The 27,436-nt window shown below is 31.7% G+C and overlaps 1 protein-coding gene across 2 annotated transcripts in view; it reads left to right on the top strand.

Moving 5' to 3' along the window:
- Window positions 1–27,436, top strand: part of LeuRS-m (Leucyl-tRNA synthetase, mitochondrial) — a 95,352-nt gene that overhangs the window by 2,737 nt on the left and 65,179 nt on the right. For both annotated transcript variants that reach the window (XM_085824861.1, XM_085824860.1), the window contains exons 2-4: window positions 12,444–12,527; window positions 14,780–14,905; window positions 25,746–25,837. In XM_085824861.1, the coding sequence (XP_085680987.1) occupies window positions 12,444–12,527; window positions 14,780–14,905; window positions 25,746–25,837 (302 nt within the window). The remainder of the gene's footprint in view (window positions 1–12,443; window positions 12,528–14,779; window positions 14,906–25,745; window positions 25,838–27,436) is intronic.

Below are 27,436 nucleotides of genomic sequence, written 5' to 3'. Positions count from 1 at the left end.
TAAACAAGTTTAATTTTCAAGAAATTTATTTAATCAAGTTTGATAAATTTAAAATGGATAATAAGAAGAAAATCATATTACTGAATTTATATAACTTGTACAGTACAAGGTCTTTAATCTGGACTCATCTGGACTTTCGATTCTTGATTAGGGGTTTTTCCGGGTTATAGATCATCAATTTAAATCTCGTAAAATGGCATGCAGAAATTATAAAATAAAAATATGAAACCGTAATTTATGAAGTAAAGAGCAATTATGATGTAAAGGGTATCAAAATTTACAAAAAATAAGCTTAATATTTATTTGTTTACTTTATTAAATATTTCTTTCAACGTGCCCATAGGTTTCTTTTTGTAATGTATGCGTAAAGCATACATTACGTGCGTGCATAATGTATGCGCATGCATAAAGTTTGTGGCTTTGAGGTGAGGTCTGGATTAGGGATCATTCTGGATAATGGACGTCCGAATTACGGACTTTGTAGTGTATCCGGAAAAATTCCAAATCCAGAATTGCCGAAGTTCTGACAAGTCCAGATCTCCATCTTACAAGTTTTAAACTGATGATCTAATATCTGGAAAAATCCAGAATCCAGAATCGACGTAGTTCCGACGAGTTCGGATCTCGGACTCTGTACTGTAAAACAAATTCAAAATGTGTGCCCATATTCAGGTGGAAAATTTTCAAAATTTGTGCCCATACTCATTCCTAGTGCCCATATTCAGGTGGAGGATTAAAATTTGTGCCTTTAAATACCGTTGTTTTTTCACTATGTGAGAAACATACTTACATTCATCCAGATTCTTCATTATTTGATTTGTTTAAATCTAATGCAGGGCCATAATGTTTGGTAGCAAGAATATGAAAACTGATGCAATGCTTTTAGTGAGTCAATGCAAAATGTCATAGGGCTAACGTCTCTTTGGGATAAAAAATAAATAAATAAGTAAAGCTTGCCAGAATGAAATCATTATGTAAGATTGAAAAAATTAAAGTGGCCAGATTAAAACTATATTTAACAGTGAATCTGCCAAATTTGACGAGTCTCATATACTTTAGCTGAAATCTCTGTCTGAGGGTTAAAAAAATGCAATCTTATTTTTATTTTCAGCTTTCAATTTAATGCTTGTATCTGTTTTTAGCTAAATGGCCAATATATTTGTAAAAGAATATATCCTCACAAATTTGAGATACAGTACATAAACTTGTGTACAGAATGAGTCATTCAAAATAATAGTGCAGAACTGTAGGGAAAAAATTGCTATTGTACGAGGGTTGGAACTTTAATAGTGGCAACACAGCTGAAAAAACGCTACGCAACAAAACCAAAGAATATCGCATATACCACATGTGAACTACATACCTACCTTACCACTTAGCAAAAAGACTCGCCCTGCATATGTCACGCGCATGCGGAGTGACACGAAGAACGGATCCTTGTATTAGCTCGCGATCTAAAGTAAGTGTTGTCAGGATGTTTTCAAAACAAGAACAACAGTGTTGGATAAAAATTGAATGTGCCAGAGGTCGTACAGCACGACAGTGTCATCAAGGGCTTCAAAAGGCTTGCAGGGAATCTGCAATGCCTTACAGAACCGTAGCAAGATGGGTGAAAGAATTCAATGAAGGACTCCAAAACGTGACAGACATGCTGCGGCCAGGTCGTCCGAGTGTCAGCGATGCAGACGTGCAAGCTGTTGCCGCACTAATGGACAGTGATCGCCGCCAAAAGATTCGTCAGCTGGCCGGACAAACAGGATTAGCGCATATGACTGTGCTGCACATTCTGAAGGAACGCCTGTCCATGAGAAAAATTGCTTCACAATGGGTTCCACATCAATTGACGGAAATGCAGAAATGGCTATGATACGATGCTGCCCGAACCCACCTGGAGCGCGAAGGAGATGGTTTTTTACGCTGTATCATTACGCTGGATGAGACTTGGGCCCGATTGTACCAGCCAGAACTGAAACGCCAATCAAACAAATGGCGTCATCACGGGTCACCACGACGTTCGAAATTTTGTCAGAACCCCAGCAATGTGAAAGTTATGGTGATTCTCGTGTACGACTGTGATGGTGTCATCCTAATGCATACCGTTCCCCCACAGCAGACCGTCATTGCACAGTATTACTGCTCATTTTTGGAGCACAATCTTCGAGCAACTTTGAGAAAAAAACGGTGACACTTTCTGCAGAACGCTCCTCTCCTTTTACATGGCAATGCTCGGCCGCATGCAGTGCAAGCTGTGACTGATTTGTTCAAGCGATGGGGCTGGGAAGTGCTTTACCATCCACCATACTCTTCAGTTCTATGCCCTTGTGACTATGACTTAATTCCTAAGATGAAGGAACCACTTCGTGGCACTCGCTTCCAAACTGTTCCTGAGATTCTTGCGGCAGTAGACTGGTCCATTCAAACTATCAACAAAACAGGTGCTGCTACAGGTGTTCTGCGACTTCCACATCATTGGAAACGGGTTGTACACAATGCTTGCGACTATATTGAAGGACTGTAAAACATGGTGACATGAATGACTTTTGTATTCCTTGTAAATAAATAGTTGCCAATATTAAAGTTCCAACCCTCGTATTATTCAGTCATAAATGAATTCATGATCAAATTTTAATTTGAAGCATTATTAAATTTTAAATTGTTTACAAAATATGAAACTCATAAATTAAGAAAAATACAAACTTATATTCATGTGCTGCTTTCAGTTTAAGGCTTAAAACTGTTTTGAGTTAAACAGCTAGGATTAGCCTATCAGTTTAAGAATTAATCATCAGGAATTCAAAATAGAAAACATAAAACCATATATTTAAAATTAAGTAAAAGAGGCATGTCAGATAGAAAGAGAAAAATTCACCGTGCTATTATTACATTGTAAATAACTGCCACATAAAGTTATTTAATAAAGAAATGATTTCAGTATTCAAGATATAGTTATATATTATTTTCATTAGATTACCATGCAGACAAGGTTTGCAACAATCATTACTTATAAATATGAATCAGTTTTATCTTGTGAAATTATATTATCATTATTTATCTGTTTTCAGATAAAATCCAGTATTATGCCTATTCATACATTTTTTTTTTTAACTGCAGGATTGATTAACTTTGAAAATATTCTATTGATTTCTTTTCTGTAGAAGGCAAATCCCTAATTTTAATTCCCCCCTTCCCCATTTGTAAAGAAAATAAGAGAAATAACAGTATAAAGTTTAATATCCCAGATTTTAGTTGCAAAATATATTTCTTGTATTTTGCTCACACATATTATTTTATAAGGCTCACTAGCGGCCAAGCGTTAAAGTCGCTGAACACTGGTAGTTCAGTCTGACGTTTGAATCCCACAAACGGGCTGGCTGCATGGGCGCTTTCGTGGTTTTCCCCATGTGTAACATGTATACGAACCAGTTCCTTTAGAAAGTCCTCCATGAAGGCATCCCTCCCCTTAGGCAGATAGCCCTAATGTGCTTTGCTGTAATTAAATAAACCAAACCAATCATTGATGGATCGAAGACAGCTAGTTGTGTGGGAGTATCATTTGTTATTTGTGACCATATGGAAGATAAATGGTTGAATGCGACCTGCTCAGTACTTGCTGCCAAATTAAATGCTGTGTATTGTGGGCTACATTTTGTATCTAAACCAGAAAAAAAAAAAAAAAATATTTCTACTGACTCATGCAGTACTTTTAAAGTGGCTTCCAGACATGTAGGAATAAAAAGCTGGCAGATATCACAGCAAAGTCTGGAGTGGAAGTATCCAACCGGCTTGTACCTTTTAGTGACATAAAAAACTTCATCAAGAACATCCAAAATAAATGGCAGCTACTTTGTGGCATGCAGTCAAATAATAAATTGAGAAGCAAAGTATTGAGAACCTGATAGAAGCAGAATGGAGGAAGCCCTATTAACATAGCTCAGTATTAAGTCACTCCTGAGCCACTCATAATTACCTTTTGAAAGCCAAGTCTGAACCTTTGTGCTTAAATTGCTGTGCTCAACTATCAGTGCATCACATTTTAAGAAACTTCATGTGAAGTATTTTAGTGCTTATGACTTACTCTAGAACATTTAATAGGCAAACAGGCCAATTTTAATTTATAAAAATGTCTAAAAACGTGTGGTTATTATTTGATTCTTTTTCATTTAATGTGAGATATTCTGTTGTAACATATATTGTAATGGACTTTATGTTTTTATAATTTTATATACTTTTACATTTCAATTCATTTACTGAATTTTGTGCATGTTTACATCTTTTATTTGTGTTGCATTCATGAATGCATGGCTTGTTTTATACTTAAGGTTTTAATAAAATAACAGTTAACAAGTCTTGGTACAGTATAATCATTTTTGGTTTTGTGCCAGTCATTTTTACTAACCTAACCTAACCTACAACACATTACAACAACTTTCTGAATCAGACATTTAATTGTCAAATATCAGAAAATGGTATTTGTCGGTTTTTACCAGTGAACAGTAGTTGATCACTAAGTTTGCAGCCGTCATTAAACAATATAGAAAACCCCAAATTTTAACCCCAAAGTAATTTAATTTTTTTTAATGTTCCATGCTTTTCCAACAATACAATAATCAGCACATGAGATTTATAGTTGAGATTCTTCTTCAAGTCATGCGTCTTCATGTTAAACATACATGCATCCTTGCGAGTTAAAAGTCAGACACAAAACCAAGTAATATGAATTGTTAAATCCCTCCCCTTTATATCTTTTTTTTTTTTTTTTTGGTAAGCTTATGTGTGAGTGATAAAACCTTTAACTTCCTAGCAGTGTAGCTAGAGGAAGCAGTTTGCCCTGGATAGCACATTTTTAAGGGCAGCATTTTTTTCATAAAATATTGTTTTGCAGGAATTAGTTCTATAGATCAAAGAGGTGGGTGAAGAATAATTAGATTCTGAATTGCAATATGGAATTAAATTGAGAAGAAAAATAGTTTTTACTCTAGATAAAGTATTGAAAGAAATCACCTCATCATTTCAACAGCTGCGTGCTCTTGTTATACCTTTTTTATTCTATCAAAACTTTTGAATGCAAATTTCGAATATCAACTAGATTATAGTCACATTCGTAAAGAGGTGCGCCTCATGAATAAAAAAGCATTTGAGAGTTTTATTGCCATCATTGCTAGATAAATTGAAACAGCTATGCAGAAGGGTGTTGATTTTAATTTCTGCAGTTTATTTTAAAGTACAGTCTTCAGACCAAAGTTCCAAATACTGTAAATACTAGTGCTAATGTTCCTTCCAATTGCTGTAAGTGATACTATTTGTGAGAATTGTTTTCTAAATAAAAGTAATTTAAATAATACTTAAGAACTACAAATGTATAATTTGCATTTAGGAAATCCATCTCTGCTGTCTATATAACAGCAAGAGAAAAAAAAAATAGACGTCTACAATGTCATTGACAGTTTTGCAACAAAAAAACAAGCAAAATAATAATATAATTGTAAACATTAGAATTAAAATTTGTCTTCTGAAATAAATGTAGAGTTGAATTTAGTTCCCTTTGTTTTGATGTTTTTTTGTAGTTAACTGTTTATATATTAAGAGGGGTGGCAGAAGTTCTAGCTATGCCACTGCCTTTAAGCCTTATGGATTTGGTTGTGAAATTTCAAGTGTCATGAATAAGAGCTATTATCTTGATTATAATTCAAAAATGGCCTTGACACTTTGAAATTTAACTCCTTTCCTTCCAGTGTACATCCAATGTAAATCGGGTAAATAAGGAGCTGCCAGACATTTTCATGTGTATTGATTTAGAAAGCCATCCTTCTGTACAAAATGTATGTCCATTACTCTCGGAAGGTTAACAGAATTATGTTAAGAAGAGTTTTGAAAAATGTATGTAATATAGAGGTTTAGTTTAGAACATAGTCTGCATTTTAATTTATAAATAATAGTAAAAAAAAACATTTATTGAATCATGGATATTCACTGATGGCAGCACAGGAGTAATTAACATTCTTTAGAATATCTAAAGTGGTTTCTTAAGCAATAATTGGTGTTAGGTCCAGAGGCAGAAGAACAAGAAGTTATAAACTTTTTTTCGTAGTGTAATTATTGTTAAGGAATATAAAACAAAGAAAAGAGTAGCTGCTCTTTATTATCAATCATGTTTTGTCATATCCTGTTCTTTAAAATGAAATCTGACTTTAATGATCACCATATTAAAAGCATTTAAGAAAACATTTAAAGAAAGAATGAAAAGTATTCAGGTACAGGTGACGTTTATGAAAACTTATCAGATTAAACAGTTATGAATTTATTCTTGTACTTTCTGTTTATTTGTACCCCTCTGAAAAGTTGCAAACTTATTGCCAGCTTTGTAAAGCATTCACAAATTCATTGGCAACTAACTGTTTGCCAATCTAATGTGTGAAAAAAAGCAACCATTTTCAAAATGGTGCCTCATTAAGAATTCCATACAAGAGCATTCAATCAATAAAATTTAAAAATGAAGAAAAATGAGTAATAGAACACTTATTTTTGAAAAACTTCTCTTTCCCCCCTCTCTTGTACTGCCTATATACTGCCTTCCATGAAAAAAGAAGAGTGGAGAAGAAAAGAAAAAAAAGAGAATTGCATAACTCAGCATCATATAAATTTTGCTTGCACACAAGACAAAACAGATGTGTGCTACTTGCATAGCTGAGTTGCCACATAAATATTTTTTGGCAACATTATGAGTTGCCGTGTAGTTATTTTGGTGATACACTGCTTTCTCTTATAAACGCTTGACACTTTTCAGTGGGGTGGCAGATAAGCTGAAAGTCCCATTATATCTCTCGGATAACATTTCTTTATTATTATTATTATTATTTTATTTATTTATTATATCTGTAAGATAACATTTCCTTTTTATTATTATTTATTTTTTCATTTTTATCTGTAAGTTTTATATGTATTTGTATATTTATATGCAATATCCAGCATCTTCTTGTACAGTACAAAGTCTGAAATCTGGAAAATCTGTATCTGGAATGATTTAATGTTTAGACCTCTTGACCACTAGCAATGTTTTTTTCATTTTAGAAATTTTGTATGAAAAGGGAGAAAGAATTAAATCTGAAAGTAACATATGCTTAATATTTCACACATGTGCAGTAGACATTTTTTCATAAAAAAGCATATGGAGGGTCTAGATTCTTAATTTTACTTCAAAACTAAAGAAAAACCGTTCGCGGACACTTAGCCGACAACCACTTATCCGACGGGACACTTAACTGACACCAGTTAGCCGACAAGACATTTAGCCAACACGGACACTTAACCGACAAGACATGTAGCCTACACGGACACTTAACCGACAGGTCATTTAGCCGACAGTACATTTAGCAGACACGGACACTTAACCGACAGGACATTTAACCGATGCGGACACTTAGCCGACATGAACACTTAACCGACAGGTCATTTAGCCCACACGGACAGTTAGCCGACAAGACACTTAGCCGACAAGGACACTTAGTCGACAGGACATTTAGCCGACACGGACAGTTAGCCTACAGGACATTTAGCCAACACAGACAGTTAGTCGACAGGACATTTGGCGAACACAGAGAGTTACCTGACAGGACATTTGCCCAACACAGAGAGTTAGCCTTCAGGACACTTAACTGTCAAGTCATTTAGTCAACAGGACACTAAGCCCGACAGTGAAGTTTAGCTGACACGTGCCCAATAATTATTCAAATTTACTATCAATTACAAAATTTCTTGTGTTCTCCATAAGTTCAATATTTAAATCATTTTCTTCACTTATCAGCAAAACTCATTTTTTGATTCTTAAAGATTTCATAGATGCTTTTAATTATTGTGTGGTGTATATTGGCCAAATTGAAAAAGCACTGAAATTTCTCGTCAGGGAATATGAATTAAATATCGAAAAGAAAAAAGTTTTTTTTTTAACCTAAGTACGGTGGTCACTTAATTACATTTTAATATGGGATTTTCAAAAATTATCCGTAAAGCTTTTTCGTTAATCAACTGGGTTCTTTTGAACACTTTTACATCACTAATAATTTTTCTTGTTTACTTAATGATATTAATTTTCCAATCTGGCTCTTCTTAATGCTTTCAAATATGTAGGAAATTAAAAGCACGATTCTGTAACATTTTATTGACCACGCCTCTCGCTTAAAATACTTACTTAGGTTAATGTTTATAACACTAAACTGTTGCATAATGTTTAATTTAGAATTAAAGTATTCTTTAATGTTTTGTTTTATTCAGAACTGAATACATTTCCGCAAAAACTACATTTTTCACTCTTCATATATCGAAAATGCTGCTGATATGCAACTCCACTCTTATTTTCTAACGGCGCCTACTAAATGATTTGGATTGTGTTAAGGTTGCGCGGAAGCCTTTTGAATATGATTTATTGGAATTGGATAGTGCATGTTTTAGTTTACTGTAAAAATATACATAGATTTCTCTTTTCCTAACTAATTTGCATATAATATTATGTACTTGCCATCATCTTTTACAATCATAATATTACACACACAATCATCTTTCTTCTCTCATCAGGCGATAGAACCTCAGGCTAAACACCGTATATCGAAGTATCGCAGTTCTTCTCTCTCTTTATATATATATATATATATATAGTATACACAATCATTTTTCTTCCCTAAACAAAATTTATGCAATCATTCAGCTCTCTCAGTATTAACTTTTGAAGTTTTATCATAATGGCCATAGTTAATAGGTAAAAATGAGTTTGCTCGATTCCGACATTTTAATAAAGTTGCTTATTTTTATCTTAAGAATAGTAAATAACTGCCAGTTGATGATGAGGTGACAATGAATTTTAAACATCTCTTTTTGGTCTCCATAACCTTGAAAGTTCTCTTTATTATTTTTTTATAGCAAAATAAAATAGAGATGGTAATCTAACACTAAACCGCCAATATTTCCTTTAAAAGCTTAATTCAAAAATAATACTTACTTTGGTATTCACGTTTGGGACATTTTCGAGCAACACATTTATAAAGGTTTAGCCTAAAAAAGCAAGTTTCATCAGAAGAGACTGGTTCTATATTAAGTAAAATGGTAACTCTATATCTGATGGGCCCAGTAAGGTCTGAGTGGTAAAGTCGCAGAGCACTGGTAGTTTGGTTCGAATTTCAAATCCCACGAACGGACTGTCCTTAGTTTGGGTGTTTCCTTAGTTTTCTCCATATGTAATGTGTATACGACCCAGTTTTCCTTTGAACGTCCTCCATGAAGGCATCCCTTCCCTTAGGCAGATAACCTTCTGGCTTTGTCGTAATTACATAAACCAAACCTACTTCTGTAAGGTGGCCGCAGTACCATGTAGGTAACCCAAGAACGAGAAGGAATGAAAGAGAAAAAAAAGCAAAATTAATGAAAAATGAAATGAAAATTTATACATTTTTAACAGATATTGAGAAAAATTATATTTTATAAGAAAAACATTAATATAACATATTATATTGAAAATTACACATCGTGACTTTCAAAACATAGTACATAGTATTATCTATTTACATGACTGATCTAGTTAAATGTAGCATCGATAGATAGCACAACATTACGGTGACTTTTCACAATCTGACGCTTTGCTCCGCCCTACTTGGTTTGTGACCACCTCCTTCTGCAGCTTCAGTTACAAATAAAACGAAACCTTAAAGAATATTTTACTTCTAAATTAAACATTATGCACTAGTTTAGGGCTATAAACATTAACCTACGTAAGTATTTTAAGCGAGAGGCGTGGTCAATAAAATGTTACAGAATTTTTATCTCAAGGATGGTGGCATGAACTGCGAATTATTGAGGTCACAAATAATTTATACCTCTGATGGTCTTAAAAATTCACTTCTTTTAATTAGTTTTAATAACAAAATAAAATATATTTGCTAAACTAACCCTCATCGCCATATGTTTCTATAAAAAAGTATAATTCAAGAATAACAAAAATTTTTATTGCATTATTCAGATTTTTCATGACAGGTAAAAGGAAATTTCATTATTGGGAGGAGCCAAACAATTTTTTAAGGGAAGGAATGTAACATGATGTGATAAGCAAAATAGTAATGAAACGTAAAGATATTAGAAATTTGAAAGCATTTGGAAGAGCGAGATTGGAAAATTAATATCAGTACATAAACAAGAAAAATTATTGATGATGTGAAAGTTGATTAAATGAAGAAGCTTTACGGATAATTTTTGAAGATCCCATATTAAAATAGCCTTAAGTATATGCAGGTAAAGCCTTAAGTATATGCAGAAATATATTTCATCAGGTTTCAAATAAGCCTTAAGCATATGTGGTAAGTAAACTTATATACATAATAAATAAGCAATCTCATATAATTCAGACTTTATAAGGTATTTTCTCTGCTGGGCCAATGATTTCCTTGCTTGTTTGCTTGTTGCTTATGTTTTGATAAACGGTCCTTTATCCATTATAGATTTTCAGTGTGGTTGCAGAAATTTCAGCATGGCAGGCCACTTTGTCAATAACTGATATCTTCCCTGATTTGTCTTGAACTTAAATGTTTATCTAGTTCCTCTTCTGGCATCTGTTTGAAGTATAAATTCTGGCTTGTCTGGCTGTCATTTTTCTGTGATTGTAAGACTGCTGGTGGCCTTCTGTCCTGTTTTTTGTATTCGCTGACCTTCTTACAGTCATTGCTTAACACTCAGTTGGTCTTCATATCTCAGGAATCTTTGAACTTTTCCTTGATCCTTGGCAAACTTCCTTCTTCTTTTCTTTCTTTTTGGCCCCCGTTCTCTGTGATTTTGCTCCTTAATGTTTTCTCAAACCTCGGCTTTTCCTTTTCTTTCTCACCATTTCCAGCATCCTTTCCTTTTCTTTTTGTATCTTGTACTCTGGACATCAATGCTATATTCCCACACTTTCTGGCCCTTCACTGCTGAAGTTCAGTAACACCCGCAAAGTGCCTCCTAACAGTGTCGTATCAGCACACTCATAATAGTGCTTGATTTATCTATATGCATTCACTTTTGTGCTTTGGGGACTATGTAACTGCACTTTAAGGTATATGCAACTGTTCAACATTTTTATTTTTTTAATAGACCACTACTTCTGTAATTCTCTTGACTGAAAAGGAGCCTTCAAACTTATTATTAAACTTCTCAACCTTTTCTTCTGGTGCATTGTCAAAGAGAGTGTTTAATTTTCAAGACTATATCCCACAAATCAGTTTCCTACCTTATCATAATAAAATTTTGTTTCTCCCAGGCCATATCTAAATTTCTATTTGCCTCATCCACTAATTTCTGAATGTCAGTCATCTTAAATTTTGCAGGCTTCTTTTCAACAAAAAACATTTTTGAGGGCATATTTCACTTTCTTCCAAGAAATAGTCCAACCAGTGTTTTCCCAGTTGTAACATGTTTGGCCATTCCTAACACAAATGCCAATTCGTTGATGCAATCATCCCAAGGTTGGAGATAATTTTGTACATAACAGCTACCAATAATTTTAACTATGTTCCTCTTACCCTCTGCAATATTTAATTGCGGTCAATAAGGACCATCTTAAAAATGTTTTATGTCAAGAAGTTTATGTCTTATATGAGGGTTATGTCATATCTGCACTCAAAAATTTGGCTTTCAGATAGATTTCCATTGTCTGATATTATTTTTAATTGAAGCTTCATATTTTAATATAAATTTATTTTTAAATGACTCTGCTACAATTTTAGCGGAAGCTCTTTTGAGGGGAATTGCTATGCCAAATACTCTATACCACTTAAAATTTTTCTGCAAAAAACTACTTTGCGTCTCCATATCTACTAATGCATGTGCTTGTATACTGTTCAGTGCAATTTGAATCTCTAGAAAGGATAAATTTTTAATTAGTATCATGTTCAGTTGAATGAAAGTTTTTTTTTTTTTTTTTTTTTTCTTAAATGAGATAATATACTCTCTGTATTGCAGTACCTCTGCCCTAGTTTAAATATTTCCTGTCTTCCCCCATTTTCCTCTTTGCCTAGTGACTATTTTTTTGTGACTTTTCAGTGGGGATGCAGAAAATCTGAAAGTGCTTAAAGTTATTTAGCATGTGTTAATCCATAATAAGAAATATCACTTTTCTACAGCCATTTTATAAAAGAATACTGAATGATATTTTCAGTTTTTTTTTTTTTTTGGTAAAAGTAAAATTAATTTAGGTCTTTCAAAAAAGCCTACATTATTAGTAATATAAGTCAACATTCATAAATTGAGAAATATGTGTATATGAATACATTGTAAAATTAGTTTAATGATTAATAACCTCCTTTGTTTGATGTTAGTTTCCATGAGTGTTTAAGTGTGTTTAGAGATGTATTGATGCATGTTTCTCTAATTAATACTTTTTCTCAGAGATTAAAAATATATTTATATACTAATTTATGTATTTTGAATAGGATCAAGAACTTACTAATGATGTGAAGAAGGATATTGAAAAACACTGGAGAGATAAAATTAACATGTCATATCATACAGAAAAGGTAAGTAATTAAAGATTCAGATAAGACATAAATTTATTTAGTATTTTGTCAAAATTTATGATGTTAAAAAGCAGAGAATGTCATTAATTGCAATCCAGCTGTTGTTTAGTGAAAGGTATTGCTGAAACATTTGTAGTACAGGTCTCAGTGAACATGTGGCTACATGAATATTTTCATGGCTTTGTAATTTAAATATGCATTAATATCATATTTAAATTACAAATCTTTGTGATGATATCTTTGTGGAGGACCTTAAAGGTCCTCCACAAGAACTGTGCTCAGGAGCTGGTTGACTTTGTATTTAATAACAAAGATTATCATCACAAAGATATTTACTTTATTATGTATTTATTAATCATTTTGTTGCTGTAGAGGAGCGATCTGGCTCCAAAACATTTTAAATTCTCATTCACAAAGCTGTAAGATCTGTTACAGCAAGTACACAAAAGAAAAGAATACTCAATTCAAATTACGTAGGTCGAGAGTATAACGCGCTAGCAGCGCCTCCTGTCGGCAACTCTTAATCACTACTGAACATACTCCCGACCTTGAAACCTTACGGCCTCCACAAAGATATCATCCCTCTATTAGCCAGATAATTTTTTGTTATTTATCTTAATCAGTTAACCTAATCTAACTATACATCACTAAATACAGTTTGCCATTGTTAACTCAGACTTTTCACAAAGTGATATTTGGTCAAAGTTTATAATAAATTCAAGATACATAAACACCTTTTAAATTTCCTGTAAAATATTTTCAATTTTTTTAGTAATATATGTGTTTTGCTAATATTTTAAGAGTATTTTTAATAAAATTGAAAAATGATTAAAATTTTGATGCTATGATAAAAGCTATCATAGCATCAAAAGTATGAAATTAAGTAAGAAATTAAGAGTGCTAAAGCTATTTTTAGGAAAATAGCTCTAGCACTCTTAATTTTTTATTGATTCCTTTAATTTTTTTATCAGTCTTCATTTAAGATTTTAAGTGCAGTAACCACCCCCTGAAGAAAACGGTTTAAAAAAATTGACTAATAACAGCAAACAAACTAACACAAAAAGAATTCCAAAGGAGAGGACCTTCAAATAGAAAACAGATGCATGATAATTAATAAATATTTATGCATAATATTTTTAGAAAAGTCATGACAATATTTCCTGTTAGAGTTTATAGGATAACAGTAAACTCAGAAAATCTGATGTTGAGTAAAATAGAAAAGAAAGATAAGTTATTATTGGTAAATAATGTTTTGGTTTAAACAAGCATTTAATATTTTTTACTCTTGTTTGATATTTGATTTGCTAGTTTGTTTTTATGAAGGCTCTAATAATTTTCCTATAAAAATTTTTAAAAAATATTAGTCCTTTCTATACGTTTGTCTGTACCAGTTTGTTCATGTTGCAACAAAAAAAACAGTATTTTTAATTTAATATAAAATAAAATAAATTGCTATGTATATAATAAAAATTTCTTAATTTTTTGAGCTGAAGTTTTATTGCTTTTAATATAACTTCTTTTAGTATTAACAAGTATTCTTTGATTAAGACACGATAACACGCCGAATAAATAAAATTCTGTGAAAATTTTGTAAATATAACGCTGATTTTTGTTGTTTGACTTCTGAATAAGTATTCTTTGATCATCAGCACCTCCATCCAAAAGCTGCAAAATAAATTGATGAGACAAATTCCATCAAAATGTATGTATATGGTAACCCAGCATGTAGCATGCCTCCGAATGGCTTTCAACTTCTCTGGACATTTTTCACTAGTATGAATGCAAATTATGATTCCTTCTATGAGAATTTCATAGAAAGAATTTTGGCATAATGTTGCTCTGTATGTTGCAGTTTTTGTCGTCTTCCACGAAATCCTGCACCCATGGAATGTGTTTCATCCTCATTTTAGGATTTTCTTACCAAGGTTGTGCCCAATGCTGAGTTTTTGCAATACCTTGATATTTTTTTCCTGTAAAAACAGTTCATTGTGCATACAGGAAGAGTGCATGCTGTGTACAGCAGTGTAAAAAAATTTAGAAGCGTTTGTGTATTGTAAAGAAAAAAAGAATGAGCAAAAATTAGCTGCATTGTTGAAATAGATGTAAAAGTGCCTAAATAAATTTCTGTTTGAAGTTACCAACTAGTTCACAAATTTTCAGTGGGAGGTGCAGAAAATCAGAAAATACCTGCTAATATTTCATTACAAAATTAGATATTTAAGTTATATTTAATTTCTGCTTTTCATTTTTAGGATGCCCAAAAGTATTACTTACTTTCTATGTTTCCTTACCCGTCAGGCAATTTACACATGGGGCATGTTCGAGTTTATACACTGAGTGATGCAATTGCTCATTTTTTTAGATTAAATGGCCGAAAGGTAAGTACAATTGTATACTGATGAGTGATTTCTGAAAATGTTTATGATTTAAAGTTTTTTTTTACATGTATATATTCATTTTGCTAAAAGAGTCTTCACAGAACATATTTTTTACAAAGAAATAAAAATACATATCTTCTGCTTTATTGTGTACAGTGGTACAGTAAATTTAAGTGCTCTGTTTGCAAGTTGAATTTTGCCTGTCAGCATCTACATTTATGTATTGTTCGATAAATTACATAATGTAGATTTCTTTCAAAACACTAAATGTAACATTCTTCAAAACTGAAAAGTTTCATAACAGATGAAATATTAACATATTCTGCTGTATGTATTGAGCAATCCTATTTTTGCTTGAAATGTTATGATTTTTTTTTTTTTTTACTTACTGCTTAGTAGTCATACCAGCACAACCATACATTTTATTGTCTTATAAGCTTTACTATATTACTTTAGGTTTGCAATAATATACTAAACAAAATGAAAAATAAGTAATGCAGTATACATTTTACTACAATGCTTAATTTACTGTGCTGAAAAATTGTTCAACTGGAAGTGATTAGCATTATCCACTGCAGGCCCACCAGCGGCCGAGCGGTAAAGTCGCTGAACACTGGTAGTTCGGTTCGAGGTTCGAATCCCGTGAACGGGCTGGCTGCATGGGTGTTTTCGTGGTTTTCCCCATGTATACGAGCCAGTTTCCCTTAGAAAGTCCTCCACGAAGGCATTCCTCCCCTTAGGCAGATAGCCCTCGAGGCTTTGCCATAATCACACACACACACACACATTATCCACTGCATTTTAAGGGATATTCACAACACTTGAGTTTAATGTAACAGTAATAGCAGCTGGAATTGGCTAAGAAATTATCCCAAATAGCTTACTGCTTAGTAGTTATACCAGCACAACATAATGTACAATGTTTAATAATTGTTTAATAATTGTATGTGCTACAATTATTTTTTATTGTTTATGCACTAGTGTGCAAAACTTTAGCAGAAATTAATTTTCCAACATCAACCATGAAAGAGCTTTTTGCAATCAGTACAGGAAAAGCCATCTAAGTAGAAAGGCGATGCATGTGAAAATTGCAATTTTGTATTCTGAATGTGTGTAAAACTGTGAGACCTCTCATTAATCAATGCACAGTGTGTAGAAGATTTTCTGCAAAAAAATCCTAGAAACTTGTATCAACCTTCTCTAGAAGACAGACTACACGAAGCAGCTGCATTCGAAACCTGTAGTGTGGACTTTGTTGGACCAGTGATCTTGAGAGGCAACATGAAATCTTGGATCTGTTTATTCACCTGTGCTGTTTATAGGACAGTTCATTTAGAGTTGGTTGAATCGATGTTTACCGACAGTTTTTTACTAGCTCTTAGAAGATTTGTAGCTCGTATAGGACGAAGTAGAATCATATACTGTGATAGCGGAACTAATTTTGTTAGCACTTCAAATGCACTTCGAGATCTAAACTGGATGCAAATCACTGATGACACGTCTATACTACCAATTTAATGGAAGTTCAACAAACTAACTGCCTCTTGGTGAAGAGGTTGGGGAGAGAGATTGGTAAGAATTCTTAAGAAATTGCTTCTTCAGAAGATAAGAAAGAGCTTCCTTATCTTCTGAAGAAATGACCATGATTCTTTGCGACTGTGAAGCAGTGATTAACTCCCATCCGTTGACGTGTAACTGAAAATGATGCTACTTTGATGCCTTGAAGTCCATCTCTATTTCTGCAAGGCATGCAAATAAATGATGTTCTATATCTTGATCACATTCAACACAAAAGTCTTAATAAGTGGGTTAAATATTGAGAAAATCTGCAAAGAGATTTAAGGAACAGGTTTAGGTCTAGGAAACAGAAAAATCTATGAAAGTGAATATTGGTGATGCTATATTTATAGGAAGTGATAATACCAAGTGAATCAGTTGGCCATTAGGCAAAATAATTCAGGTCCTTCCAGGGAAAGACAGAATGGCAAGACTTTTGTGTCCAATGTGGTGGGAGCTTAAAACAACTAATGGACAATTGCTAAGACCAATTCAAAAATTGTACCCATTTGAAGTATTTAATGATGATCCCATTATTGAGAAATTTTCAGCCAAGAAGGTGGGGAACGAAACATGAAAATTCTGCCTCTGATGACGTACGTGAACCTCAGATTCAAAAGACTAGAGAGGGTTCTATAATCAAAGTGCCTAAGAGACTGGACTCATGAACTATTTATAATTTTCTTTTGTAACTTCTGAATTATTTATAATTTTTCGTAAGTTAAATTTTTAAGGTAAAAAGTTAACTTAGGTGGGAGGATATCAAGTTGAACCTTTGCCTAACATAGTCTTTGTTTGACTAATTTAGAAAATTACGTATGGCACAAGTGAAGGCTGTTTGCATTTTCGTTTTGAGCTCATTCTTTTTGTGAAAAAGCAGAAAAATGGCTTTGAGTTGCATTTTACATGCATTTTGAGAAATTAATGAGTATTATCTTCTTATGCCATTTATATTTGACTGTTATTTTGAGTTGTTGCAATTAAAGGTGCTACTTTGGTAGATGGTTGCATGGATTTTGGCGAGTGATACGACTTATGGTAAACCCATTGCTGGACAAGTTATTTATGGTAACCGATACTTTGTTATCATTTTATTTTAAAAATAATGCATTTTATTATGCATAAATTAGTTGTTTTAATATTATTTATGGCTTCTAAATATTAAAAATCAATTTAATTTTGTATTTATATTTGAAATAAAATTTTTGTTGTTTATGATATTTTATATAATTTTATGTTGTGGATGATGTAATCAATGACATCACCTTATTTAAAAAGTAATTGGTTTTATTAATATCTATAAATTTAATCTAATGTTTTAAACATTATTTATGGCTATTAAATATTAAAATACAATTGAATTTTGCATTCTTTTAAAAAATGATTTTATTACGAATGATTATTTAAATAATTTTAGTTCTATGCATGATGTATTCAACTCCCTGATTGGTTACTGAATATTTGTGCATTACCGCGCCATTTTAAAATTTTATTATTCATCTCTTCGAATTCCTCATATTTCAAAGCGAATGGATAAATGGATATGTCCGTTTCGAAGATGAATGTTGTTTTTGGTAATTACCAAGAATTATTGGTATTGGAATAAAACAATTACCCTTTGAGAAATTAATGATATTTATTTTGGCCAACCTGGCTTCCTAATCAAAGATTTATTTATAAATTGTTACAAGGGTCAGAGGAAATTTATTTTAAATTTTTGGAGGAAATCTTGCTAATTGCTTCTTCAATGAAGTGCGAGAGATGTGAATCACAGATAAAGATTGTTAGAAGATCTTTTTTTTTTTTTTTTTTTTTTTTGTGGTACTTATCAATATATGACAGGTAAAATACTTAAAAAAAAATTAAGTACATATTTTTCTTTTACTTTATAATTGTATACTTCAATTTTTATTAAACAATTAATACACTATTTTAAAAAATTGCTGAGATATTTATTGCCACATATGTTTTAATGTTAAATAATTATATCCTATAAAACCTATTTTAAAGTATTTGAATTTAAGTAATATTTTAATTCTTTTAAATGTTGGTATAATGTTTTTAATTCGATATTCAATTTAAGTAATATTTTAATCCAATTAAATGTTGGCACAATGTTTTTATAATGGTGTTTTTATTCTATTATATGAAAGTAATAATTTAACCTTTTTTTAGCATTTTATACTCTTAGTAAATGTATTTATTTACATTTGCCAGCCATCTTAAAAAACAACGTTTTCAATAAAAAATTAATCCATTATTTTTAATATTTATTTTTTTAAAGTTTCGAATACTTTACTATGCATAAAATACATGAAAACAGCATTTTTCAAGATGGCTGATGACTGTAAAAACCATGCCAAAAATTGCGCCAATGTAAATCGCTAAAAATCCGTGCAACCTTCTACCAAAGTAGCACCAAACTAAATAAACTGTTTGTATTGTAACTAGATGTTTCATTGAATAATTGATTAAATTCATTTCCATTTCTAATTCTTCTGATCTTTGAAGGCAAAACGAGACACTCGTGTTGAGTATTGACTGATGGTACAATCAGGCCTGCCCCAAGCCTAATCGGCACCGTCGTGCAAATATATAGTGAGCATCTTTATGCAGTGATGATGATATCAGAGAAAAATTTTTTATGGTTAACTCTTAAAATGAAGTATAATAATACTTATATATATGTAATTATTCTAACATAATAATATGAAAAACAAGAAAAATTATATTTTATCTTTTAATTTTTCTAAATATGCAAAACATTTTGTGTTTGTTAAAATCCACTCTCAGACATATTTATTGAAGAAATATACATATATTTATATTATAAAAATAAAATTGCTAGCGAAAAAAAATTCAGTGCTTAACACTTCAATGTTTGAATGCCAATTATAATACTTAATACTATTTATTATCGTAAAATTAAAAACAAATTAATTTACATAACTAATGAGTTAAATATTGGGAAATATAAAGCTAAAGCGAGATATATAGAAGTGTAGACAAATAAATGATATTTAATTTTAATTATATATTAACATTAATGTATTAACACATTAACTGTTAGGTCACTTAAAAATTTTTTAAAATTCCATAAGCTAATTAAAATACTAACCTGAAGGGGCAACTGTATGGCACAGAAATTGGCTGAGAAATGGCAAAAAGTACAGTTTTTGTAATGCATTTTAGATTTTAAAGTCTTGAAAAACTTGAAATGTGTTTTACTCAAAACAATGTTTCTCATGTTGACATACATTGTATATCATTTAATTCTGATCTGTTTCAATTCAAACTTTGTATGTGTATTCCTAAATACATTATCTTTGGAAGCAGTAAGTACCCATGATTTTTAAAATAACTCAATAATAGCAATCCACGTTTAAAAAATGAAACTTTTACAGTAAACATTCTTTGTTTTTTAAATATTGACTACTTGATCAACAACAATGACATATTTAAATCCTTCGGTACTTCCAAAATTTTTTAAATGTATCTTAAGATTTTTTTTTTCTTTCAAGTTCATGTCTCAAGATAAAAATTAGGACCATAAAGATGTACTTTAATTGTTTCTGAAGAAAATGAAGTCCCACTTCAAGGATGCCATTTTTTGAATATTTTTTTATATTCAAAAAGAAAAAATATTGTTTCTAACAAGTTCAATAACATTGATTTGTGCTTGTTTTGAAAGCAACCCATCCAGCAAGCTTGAAAGCTGAATCTACATTTCAAGCATTCCAAGTGGTTTAATCCTTAAATGCATTTTCACATAAATTGTGTTTGATCATATGTTAACAAAGCATATAACACTATGGCATATAACACACTTATAACAAACAAATGAAATTAAACAAAATAATTTCAATATTTAGTAGGAGTCAAATTACAGAAATTGAAGTTTTTGGGCTTTGTTTTTCACAAATTGATTAAAAAGTAAATCTATATCTAATTTTTATAAAATACCACTTTCCCTGGAAATAATTGCAAGATTTGTCAATCTTTCTTGACCCATGGTAGATCTCAGGTAATTTTTAATTATTTTCAATTTGGAAAATGACCTGTCTGCTGTAGTTACTGATACTGGAATTCTTAATAAAATATGTAAAGCAATATAAATGTTAGGAACAGACTGAGTTCAATTGTTAACAACTATATAACTTAGAGTTTTAACTGATGATGCTACATTTTCTCCAAAAGTTTGCAAAAACTGTGGTTCATACATAAGATCTACACTATTTATATTGCTTTGATATTTATCAAGTCATACTTTTTGCAGTTTTTTGCATAAATTGAACTGATATTGTTCAGAGTATTTATTAAAATCAGAAATATTCCACAAAAATTTAAATACTTATGAATGAGAAGAAAAGAGATCAAACCTTTAACTTAAAGATGATATTGCAACATCTAGAATCCCCCCCCCCAAATAAAACAATTTACTTAAAAGTTTACTTCTTTCTGTATAGGCTGGTCTTGGCCTTTGTAAAAGAATTTTTTTTTTTTTTTTTTTTTTTTTCTATTTCCGGAAGTCTTAATGCTTATTGGCTTTTAAAATTTGTAATCAGCACTTAAAGAAGATATCAGTTCTTTACTTTCGGTGAGCATATCATTGAAGCAGAATATCTTTAGCAGATTTATAAACTTGATTATAGATATCTTTAGCAAAGCATATCTTTAGCAGATCTATAAACTTGATTATAGATATCTTTAGTGAAGCATATCTTTAGCAGATCTATAAACTCTGATATCTCCTCTTGATGGATGGCATCAGGGGTACAACCAAATTTAATCCATTTAAACTTTTAGAAGTCTCAGAAATATTAAAATTTTTAATTTGGAGAATATTGCTAGCAGTATTAACTTCAGTATTTTATACCATAAAACTACCATACATACAAAATTAAATTTTTTAATTTTTTCCCTAAAGATTTAGGTTGAATTTTTGTAGTGTTGTAAAACGTTTTTCGGTTGTTTCATGCAGGGCATCAAAAGCCTCTCCTAATTGAAATTTTAAAGGGTTTTTGCATCTATATGGATTGACCACCTCATATCTGACAAAAGTTTGTGTTAAATTTTAAACTTGCCTTTTTAAAACAGACGAGACATTAGTTGAAGCCGAAAAAAAATTGTAAAGCACTAGAAAAATCAACATTTTGCACTAAATAAATTGTTGTTCTCAGCATCATTTAAAAGGTCCAAACTGTGATTACAACAAGGCACAAAAAATGCTCTAGATTGATATCCAAAATTCCTTTGCTCACACCACTATGTTTACCTCTAATGTTTGAAATGTTGTCATATCCTTGGCCGCATAAATTGCTAATATCTAAATCATTTTCCTCTAAAGTGTTTAATAAGTATGTTGTTAGTCCTTCAGCGGCCATATCTGTTGCAGGACAACATACTAAATAACTTTCTTCAACACTCACTTCTAGGCAGATAGCCCTAGTGTGCTTTGCCATAGTTAAATACACCATCAACACTCACTTCTGCCTTTTCTAATTAAGATACCTCATACAAACTGACATCTGCTCTTGATGGCTGGCATCAGGGGTACAATGAAGTAAAAAAGAAAAATACTTTTCCTGTTTGATCTTATTAAAAATAATTTGTTTATATTATCCATAATAAGCTAATTGTTTCATTTTGAATTTTATCTCCAAGGTAATGAGGCATACTTTTTAGTTTTATTAATATGTACAGAAATGATAGGTTCAAATCTTGCGACAATTTCTATACACATTGAAAAATTACTATGATTTCTTTCGAATAATTTGTTACTGGAACCACGAAAGGCTAAGTTTTGTTTGGCTAAACTCTGAATGGCAGCGATAATTCTTTAAAAAAACATTGCACCAATGCTTATTTTCTTTTTTTAATAAGTTTTGAATCAGCAGTTTTATCGTTTTGTAATCGGTCTAAGAAATCGGATAAAAGATGTAGATTATGGAAATGTATTTTACTTTTTTCATGAAGTTTTAAGTGCTCGCTAAAGTGGTTCCAACCATTAAATCCAGAACTACTCAATTTTACATCGCTAAAATCGTTAAAAATTTTGCAACAAAAATTTTTCAGCAGAATGCAGCAACGAATCCCTTTTAACTCTTTCGTTGTTTGGCAAGATTAGATAAAAGTGCACTGCAGAAAATTTACATCCATTTTTGTCTTTTGGGAAACTAAAACTGGAAACCAGGTTTTGATAATATCTGGGATCATTTTCTAAAGCTTGTACTTGGGATTGCAATAATGGACGTGGCCATAATTCGGGATCATCAGGCACATTCAAATGTGTATCTACTGCAGAAGTTGTAGATTTTACTATTATTTGCAATACTATTTACTTATTTGTGATTCCATTCAGCTAAACTAGAAATAGCTAGGATTTCTAGGTGTTTTCTTCATGATACAACTTTGCATCTTTCGAATAGCAGACCTTGGAGTGTACTCTTTTTCTAGACCACAACTTGCTCCTGACTCACCTCATGCTGCTGCAGTTTCAACTTTTAAAATGTTAACTGGACATGATTGCCTCCATGCTCATCTTTTTAGTTTTAAAATTGTAGACTCTCCTGCATGTTCTCTTTATATGACTGAACAAGATATGACTGCTTGGACGAGTGCACTGCTTTATCTGCTCTTAATTGTCGTGTGGTGTGATGGAGAGCCCGTTGTCTAATGGCCTAGTGGCCAAATGACAGGCATTTGATAAATAAAATAAAAGATTTTTCTATTATTTCTTCTGATGTTTCGACCAGCTGCATTGAAGTTAAAGGTAATGCCAGGGTAAAAACACTTTCTGATTATTAAGTTCCTTTTAGAAAAATTTTGGTGATTTCAGTGGTAACTGAGACGTTGATGGACAACTAGTGCTGGTAGCATCAGCTGGGGTATTCTCTGGGTTTTGATACTTTACTCTGAGTAGATTTAAAATTCTGGTTTATTACGCCTTCCTCTCATTTTCTTTTCTTCAGTAAATTCTGATACACAGACAGTTTTTTCTGTTTTTCTTCCAATATCTGGGAAAAAATGGAAGTAAAAAAAAAAAAAAGGAAATAACCATTATAAGAACTGCTGCATAAAACATTTCTTAAAAACACCCGAAAAGTCATTGTTTGAAATATTTTGCTTTACTTCTGAAAACCTGAGTATGCCTTAAACCAATAATTATAAATAATAAAAAAAATATGAACTATTAGATCAATACCAATAATTCAAGGAGCCTATGGTACTCATTTGTTTATTAAAATAAATAAATCAAATTTAAAGTATGTATTTAAGATGTAATGAAATAACGAAACATTTTTCTAAGGTTTTCCATAGCTAAAAATGGGAAAATCATCAATTTTTAATTTCAAAGCACCTCGTACAGTCAGAAGTCTTTAATCCGGACTCGACGGGACTTTGGTGATTCTGGATTATAGATCATCAGTTTAAATCTGGTAAGATGGCATACAGAAATTATAAAATTGAAAATATGAAACCATAATTTATGAAATAAAGAGCAATTATGATCTAAAGCAGGGATGGGCAAACTACGGCCCGCGGGGCAACTGCGGCCCGCCGGAAGCTTTTATCCGGCCCGCGGATAGAATTTTAATTTGCTGGCCTGAGGCAAATTAAAAGAAGTGTATATATTATATATCCATCTCCTTTTCCACTTTGTTTAAGTACTTTTATTTTCCTTCCCTTTTTTTCAAAGTACTGATCATATTTTTACTTTCTCTGTTTTTTTTTCAACAAAACATAAATCGACGAAAATTGCAAACACAGACAGCTTTCAATATGGGAATACAATACAGGTCAATTAGACCTGTTAGAAAAACCTTAATCTTAATTATCTTAATAAAACTTAATATGTTTGCTGGGCATCTAGAACAACTTGTCTCATTTTCCGAGGTTTAATTCAATACCCCCAGTAAATGAATAGAAGCTTAGGAATTATGAAGATGGCTCGAAAAAACTGCATTTTGAGTTCGAACGCAGATTTCAGTGCCATTCAAACAGAACTAGATATTTTTACCATGGCTTTCAACATAAATTATGAAGCAGTGAGATCATATTTGCAGCTTGACTTAATTTATTTGCAATCTAACAATCATCTCAAGCAGTTGTTTCTAAATATGCCAAAGTTTGAGTTTTACAAATCATTATTGAAAGTAAGTTTCCCAAATTTATATCTCACGCCCAGAAAATCAGTGCTATGTTTGCTTTTTCTTATATATGTAAACCAGTGCTTCGCAGCCAGTGTGCTGCGGCACACTGGTGTGCCATGAGTAGGATATAGGTGTGCCACAATCAAATACATGTATTTGACATTTTGCAATTTTTTATCGTGTATTTAATACACAATGACAATTTTTTCCCCTTAATAATGTCTATTTTAAATGTTTTTATACATTTCACTGTTGTGTGGTTATGTGTGTGATTGTAAGTGTGTCAGCATTTGAATTTTTTCGGCACTTCCTTGATAACTCGGAACTATTTGGTATGCCACGAAATTCCAGAAAGATTTTTTGTGCGTCGCAGGTGAGAAAAGGTTGCAGAGCACTGGTTTAAAGCTAAACTGTTGCAATAAGCCTACTAATTTAAGAATAAATCTCCAGAAATTTAATATATAAAGCATTAAACAATATAGTATTTAAAATGATTTGTTCAAAATAGTAGTGTCAAATAATTGAGAGGGAAAAACTTACTGTAGTATTATTGCATCATAAATTAGCATCATGTGAAGTGTCTTGCACTTATAAGGAAATAACAGGTTATTTTGGTAATAGGCGCACCTTTTTTTTTTTTTTTTTTTCCATTGTATTATTTGCACACAAGCCAGCCTTGTAAAAGCAAGTAGCATCAAGGCTCATGAAAGCATGAAGCAGCGTCAAGGCTTCATGAAGTAATACAAATTTTTATTTTGCCAGAACTTAGAAATTTACATAGTCAAAACAATAAATAATGCCTTCTTTTAAGTGTTAAACTTTTATTTTTATTGTATTAATTGGAGACTTAGCTCACAGAAAAAGATGATTCTATATAGAAATAGATTCAACCTATTTAATCTTGATCTTTGTAGTTTTGTATATGAAGGTAATGCATGTTTGGGAAGAGAAAATAAAAAACTTAACCATTTCTAATATGCATCTGTTTTTCAGCTTTGTATATAACTACTGTTAATAATACTTTTATTTCAGCTGTTTCTGCATAGTGTTATTAGTTAGCCTAGTTCTGTTAGTTATATTTGCTATGTAACTAATAAATAATAAATAATTTATAATGCAGTTCTTTTTAGGTAATACATCCAATAGGCTGGGATGCTTTTGGACTTCCAGCTGAAAATGCTGCCATTGAGAAAAACGTCAACCCTTTTGAATGGACAGAAAAGTAAGATTCATTTAATTTTGATAATATTTACCATATTAATTGGTAATTTATTATTTGCTTAGATGGTTTGTTGTTGTTTTAATAATATAATCTATTATAGGTTTTTATTCTTTCTATTGATATTTGAGGAATTTTCAGCTGTAAAATAATAAATATCTAAAACTAGTACACAAATTTATCCTAATTATTTTTGTGATAGAAAGTACTGACAGATTAAGATATACACTGAACAAATATTAATTTGGAAGTCAAACAACAAAAATCATTGTTATATTTTCAAATTTTCACAGGACTAGTTTCGATGGTTTTACCGAACCATCATCCTCAGCTGCAAAAGCGCAAATGAATGAGATCAGATAAGATAAGAAAGACTGGACAGGAGTCAAGCTACTGGTGCCATCTGTTGATGAAACCAGAAGTAAAACATAATTTCTTTAAAGGGCAAAGATGAATTGGAATCAGAGTTGTTAACTAGAACAGAAAGATTTTTTTGAATGTGAAATGCCTCTAGAAAATCCAATTCACCAATGGAAGACTGAGGGATCAGTTTCATCCTGGCTGATATCTACATGCATTATTATGAATCAAAATTGTTTGAAACTTTAAACTTCCCATTATAGTTCTGTTACGTAGACGATACTTTTACCCTGTTTAAAGGTAATAAAGATGATTTAAATAACATTCTTTCAACAATGAATTCCATTGATCTTGCTATTCAGTTCACTTTTGAACTTTAGACTTGCAATTCTCTTCCATTTCTCGACATTCTGGTCACACATAACACATCCAACTTCAGTACTATGGTTTACCGTAAATCTTTATCGGATTGCCTTTCACCACACTTCAAATCATGTCATCCGACTAAACAAAAGTTAGCTTCATTTTATTCCTGTTTTCCGTGCTCTTCAAGTTTGCTCCTTCAAACTATCCCTTGATGAAGAACTAAATTATTTAAAAGCAATAGCTATTGACAGGGGCTTTTCACCCAACATTATTAATCAAGCAGTTATAAAATTCTCATCTCAACACACCAAAAGGCACACTGTTGTTTTAGGAGATTATAAAAATAATATTGTCATTCCCTTGTTTCCATCAATTAGCTATAAAGTTGCACATATTTTACAGAAATTTAACTTTCGGGTTGTTTATTCTCCCGTCAATGAAATTCCGAATTCCATACACATGGACCCCATTCCTGGCATGAATTCCGGGGGTATTTACAGGATTCCTTGCCAGTGTATTTTAATTTACATTGGTCAAACTAAGAGAGCCTTAAAATTTCACATTAAGGAACATGAGGCATATGTTAGAAAAAAGGAAACACAAAAATCTGCTATTGCCCAGCATTGTTGGTCTGAAAATCACACTTTCTATTTTTCTGCAGCCAAAATTATTCAAAAAACAAGTCTTACATTGGTGAACTTGATTTTCTAGAGGCATTTCACATTAAAAAAAAAAAAAAAAAAAAAACTTTCTGTTCTAGTTAATGGCCCTAATACCAATCCGTTTTTGCCTTCAGCCTTTAAAAAAATTATGTTTTAGTTCTGGTTTCATCAACATATGGCACCAGTAACTTGACTCCTGTCCAGTGTTTCTTAT

Source organism: Stegodyphus dumicola, chromosome 10, assembly GCF_044657685.1.
Source record: "Stegodyphus dumicola isolate Sdum_Otavi_A_Nest chromosome 10, ASM4465768v1".
In the NCBI taxonomy this organism is placed as follows: domain Eukaryota; kingdom Metazoa; phylum Arthropoda; class Arachnida; order Araneae; family Eresidae; genus Stegodyphus; species Stegodyphus dumicola.
Note: the sequence above shows the minus strand (reverse complement) of the source record. Positions and strands in the feature narration are given on the sequence as shown.